At 32.5% G+C, this 15,136-nt stretch overlaps 1 protein-coding gene across 1 annotated transcript in view; it reads right to left on the reverse strand.

The window, feature by feature from the left end:
- Positions 1-1,419: 1,419 nt before the first annotated feature.
- The window catches only part of LOC109340357 (cellulose synthase-like protein E1), a 22,536-nt gene continuing 8,819 nt past the window's right edge, over positions 1,420-15,136 (reverse strand). The window contains exons 4-8 of the mRNA XM_019578036.1: positions 5,220-5,354; positions 4,678-4,890; positions 3,722-3,946; positions 2,959-3,306; positions 1,420-2,084 (exon numbers count right to left, since the gene is read on the reverse strand). Of these exons, the coding sequence (XP_019433581.1) occupies positions 1,530-2,084; positions 2,959-3,306; positions 3,722-3,946; positions 4,678-4,890; positions 5,220-5,354 (1,476 nt within the window). The 3' untranslated portion in view covers positions 1,420-1,529. The remainder of the gene's footprint in view (positions 2,085-2,958; positions 3,307-3,721; positions 3,947-4,677; positions 4,891-5,219; positions 5,355-15,136) is intronic.

Here is a 15,136-nt window from a genome sequence, read left to right on the forward strand (position 1 = left end):
AATTATTACTGGTGAGTGGGCTAGCAAAGGTGAAAACCTGATAAATAAGGTAAACCTAAAATATTAATGATTAATTTATAAATTACATGTCTTATAAGGAGATTTTAATCAGAATCTAACGTGAGTCTCTCTGGTCTCTGCTGTGTTCAATCTGTTTGGGGTTACACCAAAAAAACAGAGTTTGGTTTCAGTGTAGACAACATCTGTTATTGCAGGATGTGTACCACTACATCGGATTTTTGTAGAAAATATAAGTTTCAGTAAAGTTACTATTTTTGCACTCTTCAGATGACAGAGTTCTTCAACTCATCTTTAGTAGCAGAAACCGTGAGAATGATATTTTTTTTAAAGAGTTTTTATTTATTTATTAATAGAAAATAACGTAATCATTATTTTTAAAAAAAAAATTTGTTACATATCTTAATTCTATCAGGGATCTCAATACCAGAGAATCTACACTCCAAATGAAAGTAATAAACATATGCAATATCAAGAACTAGAATGATAATTTACCTATTTTCGCTAGTGGAATTTAAATAAGTGGGTAGATTGAAAATTATATTTTCTTAAAAAGTTTCTACATCCGAACAAATACTTTCCATTTCGATGCTGTTTTATTGCATTTTATGTGTTTGGGTCATCATTTAATGCTTAAAGTAGTCAGTGGCAAATAGTAATTACCATTATTCACCAGAAAAGAGGTTTAAGAACTCAAATATAGAAAATTTGTACAGTGGAGTGAGTATGGGTGATATGGAAAATAGTAATTAACTAATTACTATTATGACTGAGACGGTTTCGCATGCCAAAAACATTTGCAAATGTATATTCCATGCTCATCCCCCTCTATGGATAATTGGGAAGAAATTAGCATATCTTACTCTATTATGAGAGCATATGTTCTACTATGAGAGCAAAGAAGCGCAATTGCTTGAAATAGTAGGCCCACTAAAGGCACTAAAATGGAGGGTAAATTAATCATACCTCGATTTAATATTTGTACCTGGTATTTTGTTTATTGTTATAGAAATTATTTTTGTAATTTCATATTTTTATTAATCTTATATTCTTATTCTTATAAAGATAGTCTATAATCACTTATACTCAAATATACTTAGTATAAATATATTTAAGTATAAGTATATTTGAAATATTAAATATAGGTAATGAGTCAAATAAGCCCTTATATATTAGTATATATATAATGAGTCTAGAATATAATAAACAAAAGAATTAAAAAATAATTTAAGGCCCTGCTTGTTGATTTTTAATTTTGAGTCAAAGGAAAGAAACCGTAGAGATGAAATAACTCACTCAGAACCTGCTTTAAAGAATTACGCAGTATGATTGAATCAAATAAGCCCTTATGGAATAAACATTCGGTCGCTTGTGAATACTACTGAACATATAATATATTAATAGTGTAATAATGGGAATAATAAACACTTCGTGTACATCTTATTTCATGTGTAAGTTAGACATTACATCAAAATAATACGTATAACAAAGATAGAGAGTACTAGATTTCATCATATGAATATTTTGGAGAGGACACATGCACTTAGAGCCAATGCTATTGATTTAATAGCAACAGAGGTTGGCAATGAGCCCTTGTCCTTCCTTAAGAAAAGCCCTTGGTATATAGGAACATTGATGAAAACCAAAAAACCACACAATAAAACCTGCAACAACATTTCCTCATAGGCTCTAACACCACCTTCACTAAGGACTAACTCCTTCAAAGTGGCAAGTAAACAGAACAAATTGAACACTGCAAGTGTTGCTAATACAGTGAACAATGGAGAAGAGGCTCCAAACTCCATAACTTCTTTCTCATAACGTTGTGAAACATCTTCATCCATGAATTTAGCTGTGATTATAAAGGGTGAATCTGAAAGCGCAAAGAATTTTAAGACATTGTCTATGAAAGCAAATAGGTAAGAGCTTGTTCCTTTATACAGCCACACCCTTAAATCATTCCACCAACCTTGGATTGTGCCTCCAAAGATTAAAAACTCTGACAAATTGTGAATACTTTCCCCTAGTATTACAAATGCAAATGGTATGAACCAAGGGCTATATATCTGTTAAACCCACCAATTAAAAGTAATATATTAGATGCATTCTGAATACAAAGTACAAAATTATCTAAGTAAAAATACGTGCATGTATATGTGTATCAAACAAATTCAAGTGTTTCTCCTTCTTTTTTTTTACTTTTCTTTAAATACAAAACGAAAATACTACTATGAATGTGTGTATAGATAGAGGAATGTACTTAACTATAGAATGTAATATATTTTTTCTATAATTCTCCTTCTATTCAAAGAGTTTCAAAATTTATTTTACCTATTCTTTTTACTCTGGGTGAGATATTAAAAATACCACATTAAAATGTAAAATTTTGATATCCTCCTTCAACCACTAACCTTGACGATACTCCCTATCATTAAGTGGATTGGTTTAGTTATTTTATATAGCTATTATAATTTGAACTAAGTTGCTCACATTTAATGTTTAACGGCTCTATGAACTAAAATAATTCTTATGGGTACTAAATCAAGTTAACTTTCATCGTTTCTAATATTAAAATATCTCAAATTCAAGACAAGACAAAAGAATAAGATTATTCATGATCAATCCTACATAAGCTAAGATGCATTTATATGGCATTTTATATATTGAGTATATATCTCATGTGTTTTTACCTTACAAGTTTGGTCCATCGAATATTGAAAAACTTAAACTCGTCCCAAAAAATTTCAAATGTAAGTTAAATTAGTCTTTTTTATAGTCAAATTAGTTTCTATTAAATGTTCTAAAATATGTTAAAAATATTTAAATTGACTTATATTTAAAATATTTGAGGATCATTTTGAGTTTTTCAATTTTTGGGACTGGATAAAAAAATTGAAAGCAGTTCTAAATCTCTCATGATAATGGAAAATGAGTCATTACCTTTGGGAACAATGGAATGCCAACAAGGAGACAGAGTGAAGGGATAATGGAGTAACATAGTGTTGGAAAACATGTAGTTGCCCATAAGTTATAGTGCAAATATCCCATTCTAAGGCCTAGACTGATGCTTCTAAGAGAACACCAAGCTGGACTATAATTTGAAAACAAAATCTGAAGCTCGCCTTCAGCCCATCTTTTATGCTGAACAAGTGTTTGAAGCAAGGTGGTTGGTGCAAGACCAAGAAAAGCCTTCCTTGTTGGGTTGTAATACACTGACTTCCATCCTTGTGATTGTATTGACAAACCTGTTATCACATCCTCTACCAGACATCCATATCTTAAACCCATCTAACATCAAAATTACACACCTAAAATTAGTCACAAGTTCAATATTTTCATGCCAAACATATCCTTAATGGTTTAATACTAGCTTAAGGGGTTGTGCTTGAGAAATAACAAGTATTAAAAAGTAGAATAAATACTCATTTCAGCCCTTATGTTCTTCTACCTTATCAGTTTGGTCTCTAAAAAAATTAAATACCTAAATAGTCTCAAAAATTTTAAATATGGGTTAAATTAGTCTTTTTCTTAGCATATTTTACAAATTAGATATTATAAAAAACTAATTTGACCCAGATTAAAAAAATTTTGGGGTCATTTTTTGAGTTTTTCATTTATTAAAGGACCAAACTAGTAAGACCGAAAAATATGAAAGGACTAAAATGAGTATTTACTCTAAAAACATTGAGAAGAGATTATCCACCTCTTTCCCCCATAGAGTGTTTTCTTCATAAGTGGAGCATGCTAGAGCCTTTGATTGTTCTTCTAGTTCCTGCAAGTTTGTTTCTATGACATGGCTATTCTCACTCATCCAATCATTCGTGGATCTACCATTGTACTTCTTCCCACATAGAGCATCTCTCCTATGAAAGCAGCAAGTTCCAATATACAAAGGGCCACCATAACCGTCCGCACCATGGAGCTCCACCTACATATACAAGTAAAATTGTAAACTTGAATTATTGGGGTGGTCTACAATAATAGCATAATGCTATTTCTGTATAGTAAAGAAATAACATGTGAAATCTTTTCACTGATTAACATATACACATTCGAAGAAAATATACTATACTTGAATTATACTTCTACTACTGTAAAAAAAAAGAGTTAGCTACCCAAATCAAATAATACAACAACAGTTTGTAGGGAAAGAATTTAATCTTTGTAAAGCTTTTGATTTCATCTATTGACTAATTGAAGGAATCAAGCCACGACCTTGTGCAAAAGTAGGGCATGACCGTGACAGGATTGTGCCAAGATCAAGCTAGGATCAAGTCATGACCATGTTAGGAGTAGGCCATGATCGTGTTAGGATCAAGTCATGACCATATTAGGAGTAGGCATGATCTTGTTAGGATCAAGTCATGATCGTGCCACATCAGGATTAGACAAGGCCATTTCCTATGAATTTCTAAAAGGATGAAATTGTAGCAGGGTAAAATGTTAGAAATTTAAATATCTAACATAAAACTCTTTTAAACATGTGTTTTTAATTGAAAAGTTAGTTGTTATTAATAAAAGGTAGTTGTTATTAATAGAAGTTAGTTATTCTAATTACTTGTTTTGCAAGCTACCTTTTTGTACTCTTATGGTTTAATTCAATAATACAATTCAAGATGTTTTCTTTCATTTCACAATCAAATTCCAATATTAACTCACCTCAGTAACTGGTATTAGAGAACTTCCATATAAATCATTCTTGGTGACATTTTCAAAACTCTGTGGAAACTGCACAAATGCAATTTCTTGGCCTTTCTCTTCATCCATGAAAAAACAAAGAGCATCTTTCACTGATTGTGAACTGTTTGAGTACATGTCACAATCTACATTTAGAATAACTTTTGCGTTGCTAATCTTTGAAGACACTCTTATCTGCATTTATGTTCAAGAAAATGTGCTTGATCAAATACTTCAATGATTTAAATTAGAACCTGATCCATTTAATTATTTAGAGTTTTTTTGTACTACCAAGGAAATCTTCTAACACTTTGGAGTAAGAAACTAATTCCTTTTGAGGTGCATGATTGCCCCTCCCAACAAGGGTCGCTCTCAGGATCGAACCCTTTATATTTTGGTCATTTTAGAATGTAGCAAAACATTATACTACTAGACCAACACCTTATTGGTTAATTATTTTGAGTATGAGTAAGCTACTGAATTTACGTTACATATCTAAGAAAGGAGGTTTTTATATACAATACCAATGCATTCATAGCTCCAGCTTTGAAATTGTGGTGATGTTGTGGTCTCTTCTCACGAGCCAAATACACCAGAGTTGGCAAATTAAACCCATCTACATCTTTTGAATTTTGTGGATCCTTTTCATGAAGTAGTATCTGTTATTATAATCAAAAGGACAAAAGCAATTAAACACACATCAAGCAAATGAAAGAGTGCAAAGTTTAGGCATTGAATTGAATTCTAACTACGAGAGAATAAGGACTTCATTACTAATACGACAGGCTATTTGGATATCAAAATTATCTACACTAAAGTTTTGCATGTACTACATCCGGAAATTGAAAAAAAAAACTATCCAAAATAATCATGTAATATTTAGATATAATATTTTGTTACTTAACATGATTTATAACAAATCATTATATTGTCATTTCATTTCATCTATGTTGCCGATCCAAATAGTGACAATAAAGCTTGGTTATTATCATTATTATAATATATTATGTATTTACAAATATAAGTCCTCACAAAAGACACATTTTCTTGATGGAAAGAAAAGTAAAATGACAAAATTAAGCATTTGGATTTCTCTCATACTTCTTTCTTAGACTACTCTGTTAGAAATTTATAATTTGATACAATGATATCGACTATTTATTTCGGAGGTTATATTATAAGTGATCTAATTACTGACACTCCATAGATTTCTAAAAGGTGATAACAAATATGATTTTAATGGGTGAATACCCATCAGGTTAACCTATAGGGGTTAATGAGAACCCTATAAGTTAACACATAAGGAAGGTTATGGTCTCAATACAACAAATAAAATTCAGTTTTCTCCTCTCCCCATCACAGTGAAAACGCAAGTCCTAAGAGGAATCAAAGATTTTGTTGAGGAAGACCATCATACCAAAACTCATCTCAAAAAATGTAGATCATAGGAGTACATCCAGAAACATGGATTCAGGTATGACACTGCACCATTTGCTTCATATATTATTGTGAGAATCATGAGATTCAAGATCCTAGATCCTAAGATTAGTATTTAACCAATCATAAGGAATTCCCAACAAGTGGTATCAGAGCATAAGTTCTGAGTATTTATAATTCTCCATTAAGGATGTTTTCCCAAATCTTATATGATCCTTAATTTTAATTTGAGGATTATTGAATTATGCTTCCGCTGTTATGTTATAAATATTGGGAACATTGAATTGCATTTTTTCCACTACAACTACTGTTATGTACAATTTATATGAGCGAGTGATATTTTGGTGGAATTCAGACTTCACTAGCTACCTTACGAATGACAGATTTGCCAGCGATGTGTTTGATGGCTTTCATTTATGGTTATTTATATAAAATATAGGCAAGTATATTTAGTTTCATTGTTATATATACATGATGGATTTGAAGTTTTTTTGTGATGCGACTTCTGAATGATTCTTGCTTGCAACTTTGGTTCTTTCTTCTCTGGATTTAGGACTGTGGTTACATACAACGATTGGGCTTCTCTCAATTTTTATTTAGAAGCTATGTTGTTGTTGTGGGGGTTTATATGTGCACTAGTTTGGGGTAATGATAGTTATGATCATTTATTGTTAGACTCATATGGAATTAAATACGCAAGATTTAGTAGCTTTATGAAAAATATGAATTGAACTCACTTTCAATTCCTTGTGTATTACTTTTATTGATTGTTGCATATATGTATATGCAATTTTGATTTGTGCAATTATATTAGGCACTATTCTTATGCAGCACATTTTTTTTTGGTGTGGTGAAATTATCATATTTTGTTCTATGATAATCAAAGTGTACATACTTTTAGTGACTTATATTGCTATTGCATATGTGCAAGTGTTTTCATCCAAATGCTTTCTTTGCACTGTGTCTTTAAATAGCTTGCATTGTTTTGATTTGGAATTATATGGAAGAAAATTGTGGAATTAGATTTGGTAATCATAAAAGATATTAAATATGAAGGTTTTAATTCCAAGATTATTAATTTTTTGTAATTGGCACATATTGTGTTTTTTCTTTTTTCTGGTAATTTTTTTGAATTAATTAATACAAAATGTTGCAAAATTAACCTCTATTGTGGAAATTAATTGAAATTACACAGATGAATATGAGATTATTTATGCGAATTGTGTTCGGCCCAAAGGAAGACACAATTTGGCCAAATAATAACATACATGTGATGATAAATATGTAATAATTATAAAGTTTTTTTCATGTGAATAATATGAAAGTGTCAAGATATCACTTAGCTTGCCTATGTTTTGATGAAGATAAAGTAATTAGTGAAAGCATAAAGATAACTCAACAAATCGACATGCCAAAGATTCAAGAGCTTCATGTCTAGACTAGAGTCTTAGATATGTGTTTTAGTTTTTGAGTCTAGGTTAGGTAAACTTAGATGCAAATTTCACAAGTTCTAAAAACTATTATATAATTTGCATGAGACATGCCATCTAGATTATTATATGTTCATGCATTAATCATACATGTTATTTGTGCATTTTAGGCATAACATAATGACAAAAGATGTATAGTTGATAAACATAACATATAGGTAATTTACCATTTAATATCTTAATTGAAAATATGCCAGTTAATTGATTAAGTAAGGCTTTAATCGATTAACGAGAAAACAATTTTAACAGTTTCAACAGATAACTGAAAAACGGATTTCCGTTATTCTCAAAAAGCTCGTTAATCGATTAATTGGGCATTTAACAACTTTTCTATATAAACTGTATTTTCAACAAAATTTCATATACGAATTAGATCATTCATTCATTCAGTTTAGAATTGCTAAGTTGCATATTTTCGTGTTCAATGTATGTCATATAGGGAGAGAGAATTGTATGTAAGATTAGAGTGAGATAGTATCATGCTTAGGGATTAACATGTCATCCATTGCATGTGATAAAATTTGTTCATCATTCTATCTTTTTCTTGCATGATTCTTTCATTACTTTTTAGAGATTTTTTAAGGGTAGAAATTACATGTTCTTCATGATTCTGATCTTATACATATTCTTGATAATTGTGAGATTTGTATAGGGTTTATAGCTTGTTCTTTATTGTAATATTTAAGCTATTTCAGTGCTTCACATTACTCTATTTTTTGTGTTGTTTGTGTAACAAGGAAAGTCGTCTCTTGGTGTCTTACCACCAAGGAAACTTGGGAGTCTTCACCAAGACTTGGAGGTCTTGAGTTTAGAGAATACTCATGGCTGGGGTTGGATCATAGGAAAGGTTTTCCTATGCGATTGGGTAAGGTCAAACCAAGGTAGAGGTTCTGGGAACTCAATAAGGTAGCATTCAAGATCTTGTAATTGGAAGTGTGTATGTACGACACATTGGTTTCAATTTTAGTGAAGAAAATCTCCCATATCAGAGGGGATGACTAGATGTAGTTTTGCAGTGAACTGCAAAACGAACCAGTATAAAAACCTTGTTGCATGCTGTTTCTTTCCTTTATCTCTTTACTGTTTTTAGTAGCTTTTAATTGCCTATTATAGCTGATATTTTGAATATAGTATTACTTCCAAATAAAGATCATTTGCGTTCAAATATATATGCTATATCATTTCTTTATAATCTGTAATTTACTGTGTAATTGAGTCATTCAGCAAATCGATTAAGTCATAGCTTTAATCAATTAACTGGGTAATTTTCCATAATATGGCTTTGCTGAAAATAGCGGTAAGTGGGAACCGAGACACCTATTCAACCCTTCCTCCTTCTAGGTGTATTCTGTCACTGATACCTAACATCATGTTTCATGTTGCCCTTGCATCCATAATTCGAACGTCGGTGAGCTTGTTTCATCCTTTACGACTAATTGCTACTTCACTATATAGGATTTCTCCATCATTTGAAGTACTTGCAACCCAACCTTGAGAAGTTGTTATTTCAGGATTCTTTCTGGTACACTTCTTGTTGTGCCAATAATATTTCCTCAAGTGCCATCTCAAACCACAATTGTAGCATTTGAGATTCTTCATTTTTTTTTTTTAGATTTTGATCTAGCATGATTGTGACTCCCATTAGAGTCACGTTCCATTGGTCTTCCTCTCACCATTGTCAAATCCTCTACTTGCTTTGAACCTCCTAATCAATCTTCTTTGTTTCTTTTGTCTGGATTCTTCTTCAAGAATAGCTTCGACAACATCATCAAAAGATAGATAGTGAAAAACATTATTGTTTGTAATGTTGATGGCGAGTTGATCATAATAATTTAATAAACTCTGAAGTTGAAGCTCTATACGTTCATTTCCCACTACTTTGAAGTTTGTCAATTTAAGTTGAGCAAATATCATATTCAGATTATTGATATGATCCATCATTGATGTGGATTAACACTGAATGCCCTGACACATGAATATGAGTTGTTTCGTATGTTATCGAGTGAGTCTATCGGTGACATGCAAAAACGATTCACTCATATAGTTAACCATTTAGTTGCTTTAGATAAATTGTAGAGCACGAAATGGAGCTTGGACGTTTGACTATGCACGAAGAACCAGATCATAAAAATAAAAGTATATCTCTCAAGGCAACAACGTCTCAATCTACAGAAGAGAGAGAAGAAGATGAATCTGATTCAGACATGGATGATGAAACTTTGAGCCTTATCGTACGCAAATTCGGGAAATTCCTAAAGAAATGAGGCATCAAATGTTTCCAAAAGAAAGATGCGCGTGAGTCAACCAGAAAAGGCAAGAGTAAAGAGCGCTTCACCTGCCACGAGTATGGTAAGCCATGACATATGAGGTTTTAATGTCCTACTTACCTAAAGAAGGTTGATTCAAATAAGAGCACTCTTCAGGACTTCAAGTCAAAGAAGGCCTATATAGTATGGGACGTACCAGAGGAGGACACGACATCTAACACCTCAGATGAAGAGGAGACAACCAAACTATGCTTAATGACCAGAACAGATGATGCTTGTTGCTTAAATTTGAAAGAGGTAAATAGTGAGGTATATTCTAAGACCTCATCTACTTCATCTGATGATTCACCTCCTTATGAGGATTTATATAATGCTTATGTCAAATTGCATGATGAGTTAAATAAATTAGCTAGGATTAGTTCTTATAGAAAAAGAGTAATCCTTGTAAATGAACAAAAAATAGTTTCATTACAAAAAGAATTAGATGAACTAAAATTAGAAAATGAAACATTAGATCTAATATATTATTGTAATGCATGCAATTGCTCTAATGACAATTTATGTCAATCAACTGTCTGTGATTCTTGCGAGACTTTGAAAAAAAAAATTTGAGACTGAATGAAAAATTCACAAAACTCACAAAGAGTCAAAACATGTTAGACACTATGCTTAGCCAGGCCAAAAATGTTGGTGACCATACCGGGCTAGGATATATTCCCCCTACGCGTAGGGAAGACCATATAGGAGACCTACTAATCAGCCTAATAAGAAATATTTTAATAAAAAGGTTCCTACATGCTGTTATTGTGGCACTCATAGCCACACTTCCTACTCTTGTTATATTAGAAAATATGGTATACCTAGTGGCATGTATGTTTGGATGAAAAAGAGAGATAACTCCCTAGTTACTAACAGAAAAGGACCCAACATAACTTGGGTACCTGAAAAAGGCAAGTGATCTATGTTTTGCATGTATGTCTACAAGCACATGGACAACATTGGTATCTTGATAGTGGATTCTCAGGACATATGACGGGTGATAGATCAAAATTCTTAGATCTATCCTTGCAAGAAAAAAAGGTTTGTCACATATGGAGACAACAAAAAACGAAAAATACTTGGCACCGAAACGATTGGTAACTCAAATAAGGCAGTGATCGAAAATGTGTTATATGTTGAAGGCTTGGAACATAATCTCTTGAGTATCAACCAACTATGTGATAAAGGTAACCATGTATCTTTTGATTCTGAGTGTTGTATAATTCGTGACAATATATCTAATAAAGTTAAGTTTGTCGGATATCGTATAAATAATATCTATATGGTTAATCTGGAGGATGTCACTACTCTATTTTCAAAATGTTTTATATCTAAAGAGGATGTCATATGGCTTTGGCAAAGGCGCGTCTCTCATATTCATGTAAAGCATCTAGATAAATTGTCTAAAAATAATTTGGTTGATGGGCTACCAAAACTTGATTTTAAAACTCAGGAAACTTGTGACACTTGTCAAAGATGTGAACAAGTTAAAAACTCTTTGAGTAAAACGAATGTGATATCCACAACAAGACCTTTGGAGCTTCTCCAAATGGACTTGTTTGGACCATCACATGTTATGAGTTTTGGTGGTAGCTTTTATGCTTTAGTGATAGTTGATGATTTCTCTAGATTTACATGAACATTATTTCTATCGTCCAAGAGCGATTCTTTCAAGTCTTTCAAAAACCTTGCCAAACAAATCCAAAATCAGTTTAACCATAAGATAGTATATATTCGATCTGATCATGGTAGCGAATTTGAAAACCATCTATTTGATAAATATGGTATTATGCATCAAATTTTAGCCCCTCGTACCACTCAAAAAAATGGAGTTGTTGAGAGGAAGAATCGAGTCTTAGAGGAGCTTGCTAGAACCATGCTAAACGAAAGCAAGGTTCCTAAATATTTTTGGGCTGATGCAGTGCATGCAGCTTGCTATGTGATTAACCGTATACTCTTAAGGCCTAATTTTTCAAAAACACCTTATGAACTTTTAAAAGGTCGAAAACCTAATATTGCTCATTTTCATGCTTTTGGTTGTAAATGTTTTATATTAAATAATGGAAAGAGAGCTTTAGGTAAATTTGATTCAAAAGCTGATGAGGGTATATTTTTAGGGTATTCATTGCATAATAAAGTTTATCGAGTCTTTAATAAATATTGAATGCAAGTAGAAGAGTCTGTGCATGTCCACTTCGACAAATCTTCTCCAAAAGAGAAGAGAAAGGTATTTTATCAAGTACTTTAGAAGAAGCATACTCTAAGGATATGAACCAAGACAAAGAAGAAGAAGCAAAGCAAATTGTCCAAGATGAGCATCAGGACCTGCCAATCGCGTGGAAGACCAAGAACGATCATCCACTCGACAAAGTGATAGGTGATATAACTACGGGGGTGGTAACCCGTAGCTCTTTACGAAAGTTTTGTAACTTTGTTGCTTTTGTATCTCAAATCGAGCCTAAAACCATCGATGAAGCCATTAAGGATGTGCACTGGGGTATAGCTAAGCAAGAAGAGCTAAACTAGTTTGAGCGTAATAATGTATGGGACTTGTGTGAAGAAGATCTTGCTCCTGACCTTGGCACGGTTTTGATGAAGAGACCAACATCACCAAAAAGAAGAAAAGGAAGAATACTTATAAAGACAATGAAGATTCAAGCTTCAAGATATTCAAGACTTCTGGTCTAAGTCTAAATAGGTACTTCTATCCTATACTCTGAATTATACAATAGTAGTAATGCTCAAAATATTTTTATAAAAATTTAAACACTTTAAAATACTTAAAAACAATTTTCAAAAATAGTGTGTACCATGTTACTTCATCTAAGTAACAGGTTACAAGTGTGAGAAAAGAGTTATCCAACTTAAAACTGATCAGAGTAATCCATTACTGTATTTGAGTAACAAATGACTAGTTTTATTAAAGTTGAGTAACCAATTACTCAACTTCCTGTAATCGATTACTCTAATTCGAAAATAAATGATTAGTGGACAGAACACTTGAGTAATCGATTAATCAATGATGTAATCGATTACTGAGAGCTGTTGCATCAAATTTTCATATTCAAAGTGAATGAGTTTCAATCCAAAAGACATGTTTTCATTCCAATCAATTCCTACCCTTTCAAAGAGACATTTTGGCTGATTGGAAAGCTTATATAAAGGCATTGAAACTCACAATCACAACATACAACATATACACAACTCTCATACAAATTTCAAAAGCTCTTACACATATTCTGAAATTATTTTCTGCACTTTTTGCAACAAGTTCTTAAACTTTCAAAGTTGATTTTTCTGAAGTTGCTGAAAGTGAAAGTGTTTCAAGTTTACAAACTTATAAAGAGCATTATAACTAAGTATACTAAAGAGTTGTTTGGATTGCAAGTTACATCACTTTCATACTTGTAAAAGACAATTCTGCCATTGTTGTACATTCTTCATTATTATTGCAGAATACTTTCTTTCACGGGGTGTGATAAGAAAGGGGATTAGAATCACTTGGAAAGGTTTTTTCCAAAAGTGAATAAGAATTAAGGAGTGTGTAAGGTACATAGAAATCTCGACAGAAATCTCGGGGTGAGATATTGTAATTGCAACTCATAATCTTTAGTGGAAAAATCTCTTGTATTGCAAGAGTACTAGATGTAGCCTTTGATGGACAAGAAGGTGAACCAGTATAAAAATACTTGTGCACTCTCTTCTCCCTTATCTCTTTGATTTTACTTATTAATTTTCTGCATATATTTTCCGTTGCACTTTAACTCTCAATTTTGCAGAAAAAGTGGTCATTATTTTAAGTCAACTAATTCACCCCCCTCCCCCTCTTAGTTGCAATCTCAGTCTTACAATTGGCACCAGAGCTATTTTTGAGTAAGATATTCTCAAACTTGATTCTATATCAAAGATGGCCTCAAGATCATTCCTAGGAGAAGGTTCCAACATCAACCTCTTTCCAAGCTTTGTTGGAGAGTGTTATGGTTTCTGTAAAATCAGAATGAGAATCTTCATAGAATCTCAAGACTTGGATATATGGAACGTGATTGAAGAAGGGCCATATGAACCCTTCACTGTTGTGAACAGTGTAAGGGAAGTAAAACCCAAATCTTTATGGAATGATGAAGATAAGAAGAAGGTGCAATATGTTCTCAAGGCAAAGAACATCCTCACTTCAACACTTGGTATTGATGAGTTCTTTAGAGTATCAAACTATAAATCTGCGAAAGAAATGTGGGATACTCTATAGACTACACATGAAGGAACAAATGAGGTAAAGAGATCTAGACTGAACACTCTTACCTTAGAATAAGAAATGTTCGTATGAAACCAGGAGAGAAGATTCTGGATCTTCAAAAGAGATTTACTCATCTCAAAAATCACCTTCTGGCTCTTGGTAAGGTCCTATCAAACAGTGACTTGAACTTGAAAGTTCTAAGATCCCTCACCAGAACATGGCAACCTAAGGTAACGACCATTTTTGAAAAGAAAAGTTTATCAAAATTGTCTTTGGCTGCGATGTTTGGAAAATTGCAGGAACATGAACTAGAACTCAGCCAACTTGTCCAACATGAAGAACATGAAAAGAAAAAGAAGAATATCTCTCTCAAGGCTAGAGTGGACAAATTCGAGTCATCACAAGATGAATCTGTAAGGAAGAGATGGAAGACATGAGTCTCCTTGTGAAGAAATTTAGCAAATTCCTCAAGAGGAACAAAGGTGGTAGAATTGGACAAATAAGGAAATTCACCAAGAACAATGACGCCTCCACTTCCAACCAAAATTTCACATGCTTTCAATGTGGCAAAGCTGGTCACATGAAGATGAATTGTCCTAATCTAAAGAAGAATTATTTCAAAGGGAAGAATGAAACAAAGAATGGACGAAGAGCCTACATTGCTTGGGAAGCCCATGACATTAGTTCCGCCTCTGAACCTGAAAATGAGGAACAAGCACATCTCTCTTTAATGGCATTTCATCATTCTGATGATGAAGAAGTAAATGACACTCAACTATATTCTTCTGAATTACAAACTGCTTTCAATGACTTGCATGATGAATATGTCAAACTTACTAAAATTTTTCTAAAACAAAAATCTGATTAGATACTTTTAGAAACAAACCATCATCATCTTCATGTCAAAAATGTATCACTCTTGAAATTAAAGTTTCAACTTTGAATCTTGAACTTAGTAAAATGAACAAGAGCAG

This window comes from Lupinus angustifolius, unplaced genomic scaffold (genome assembly GCF_001865875.1).
Source record: "Lupinus angustifolius cultivar Tanjil unplaced genomic scaffold, LupAngTanjil_v1.0 Scaffold_164_6, whole genome shotgun sequence".
NCBI classification, from domain to species: domain Eukaryota; kingdom Viridiplantae; phylum Streptophyta; class Magnoliopsida; order Fabales; family Fabaceae; genus Lupinus; species Lupinus angustifolius.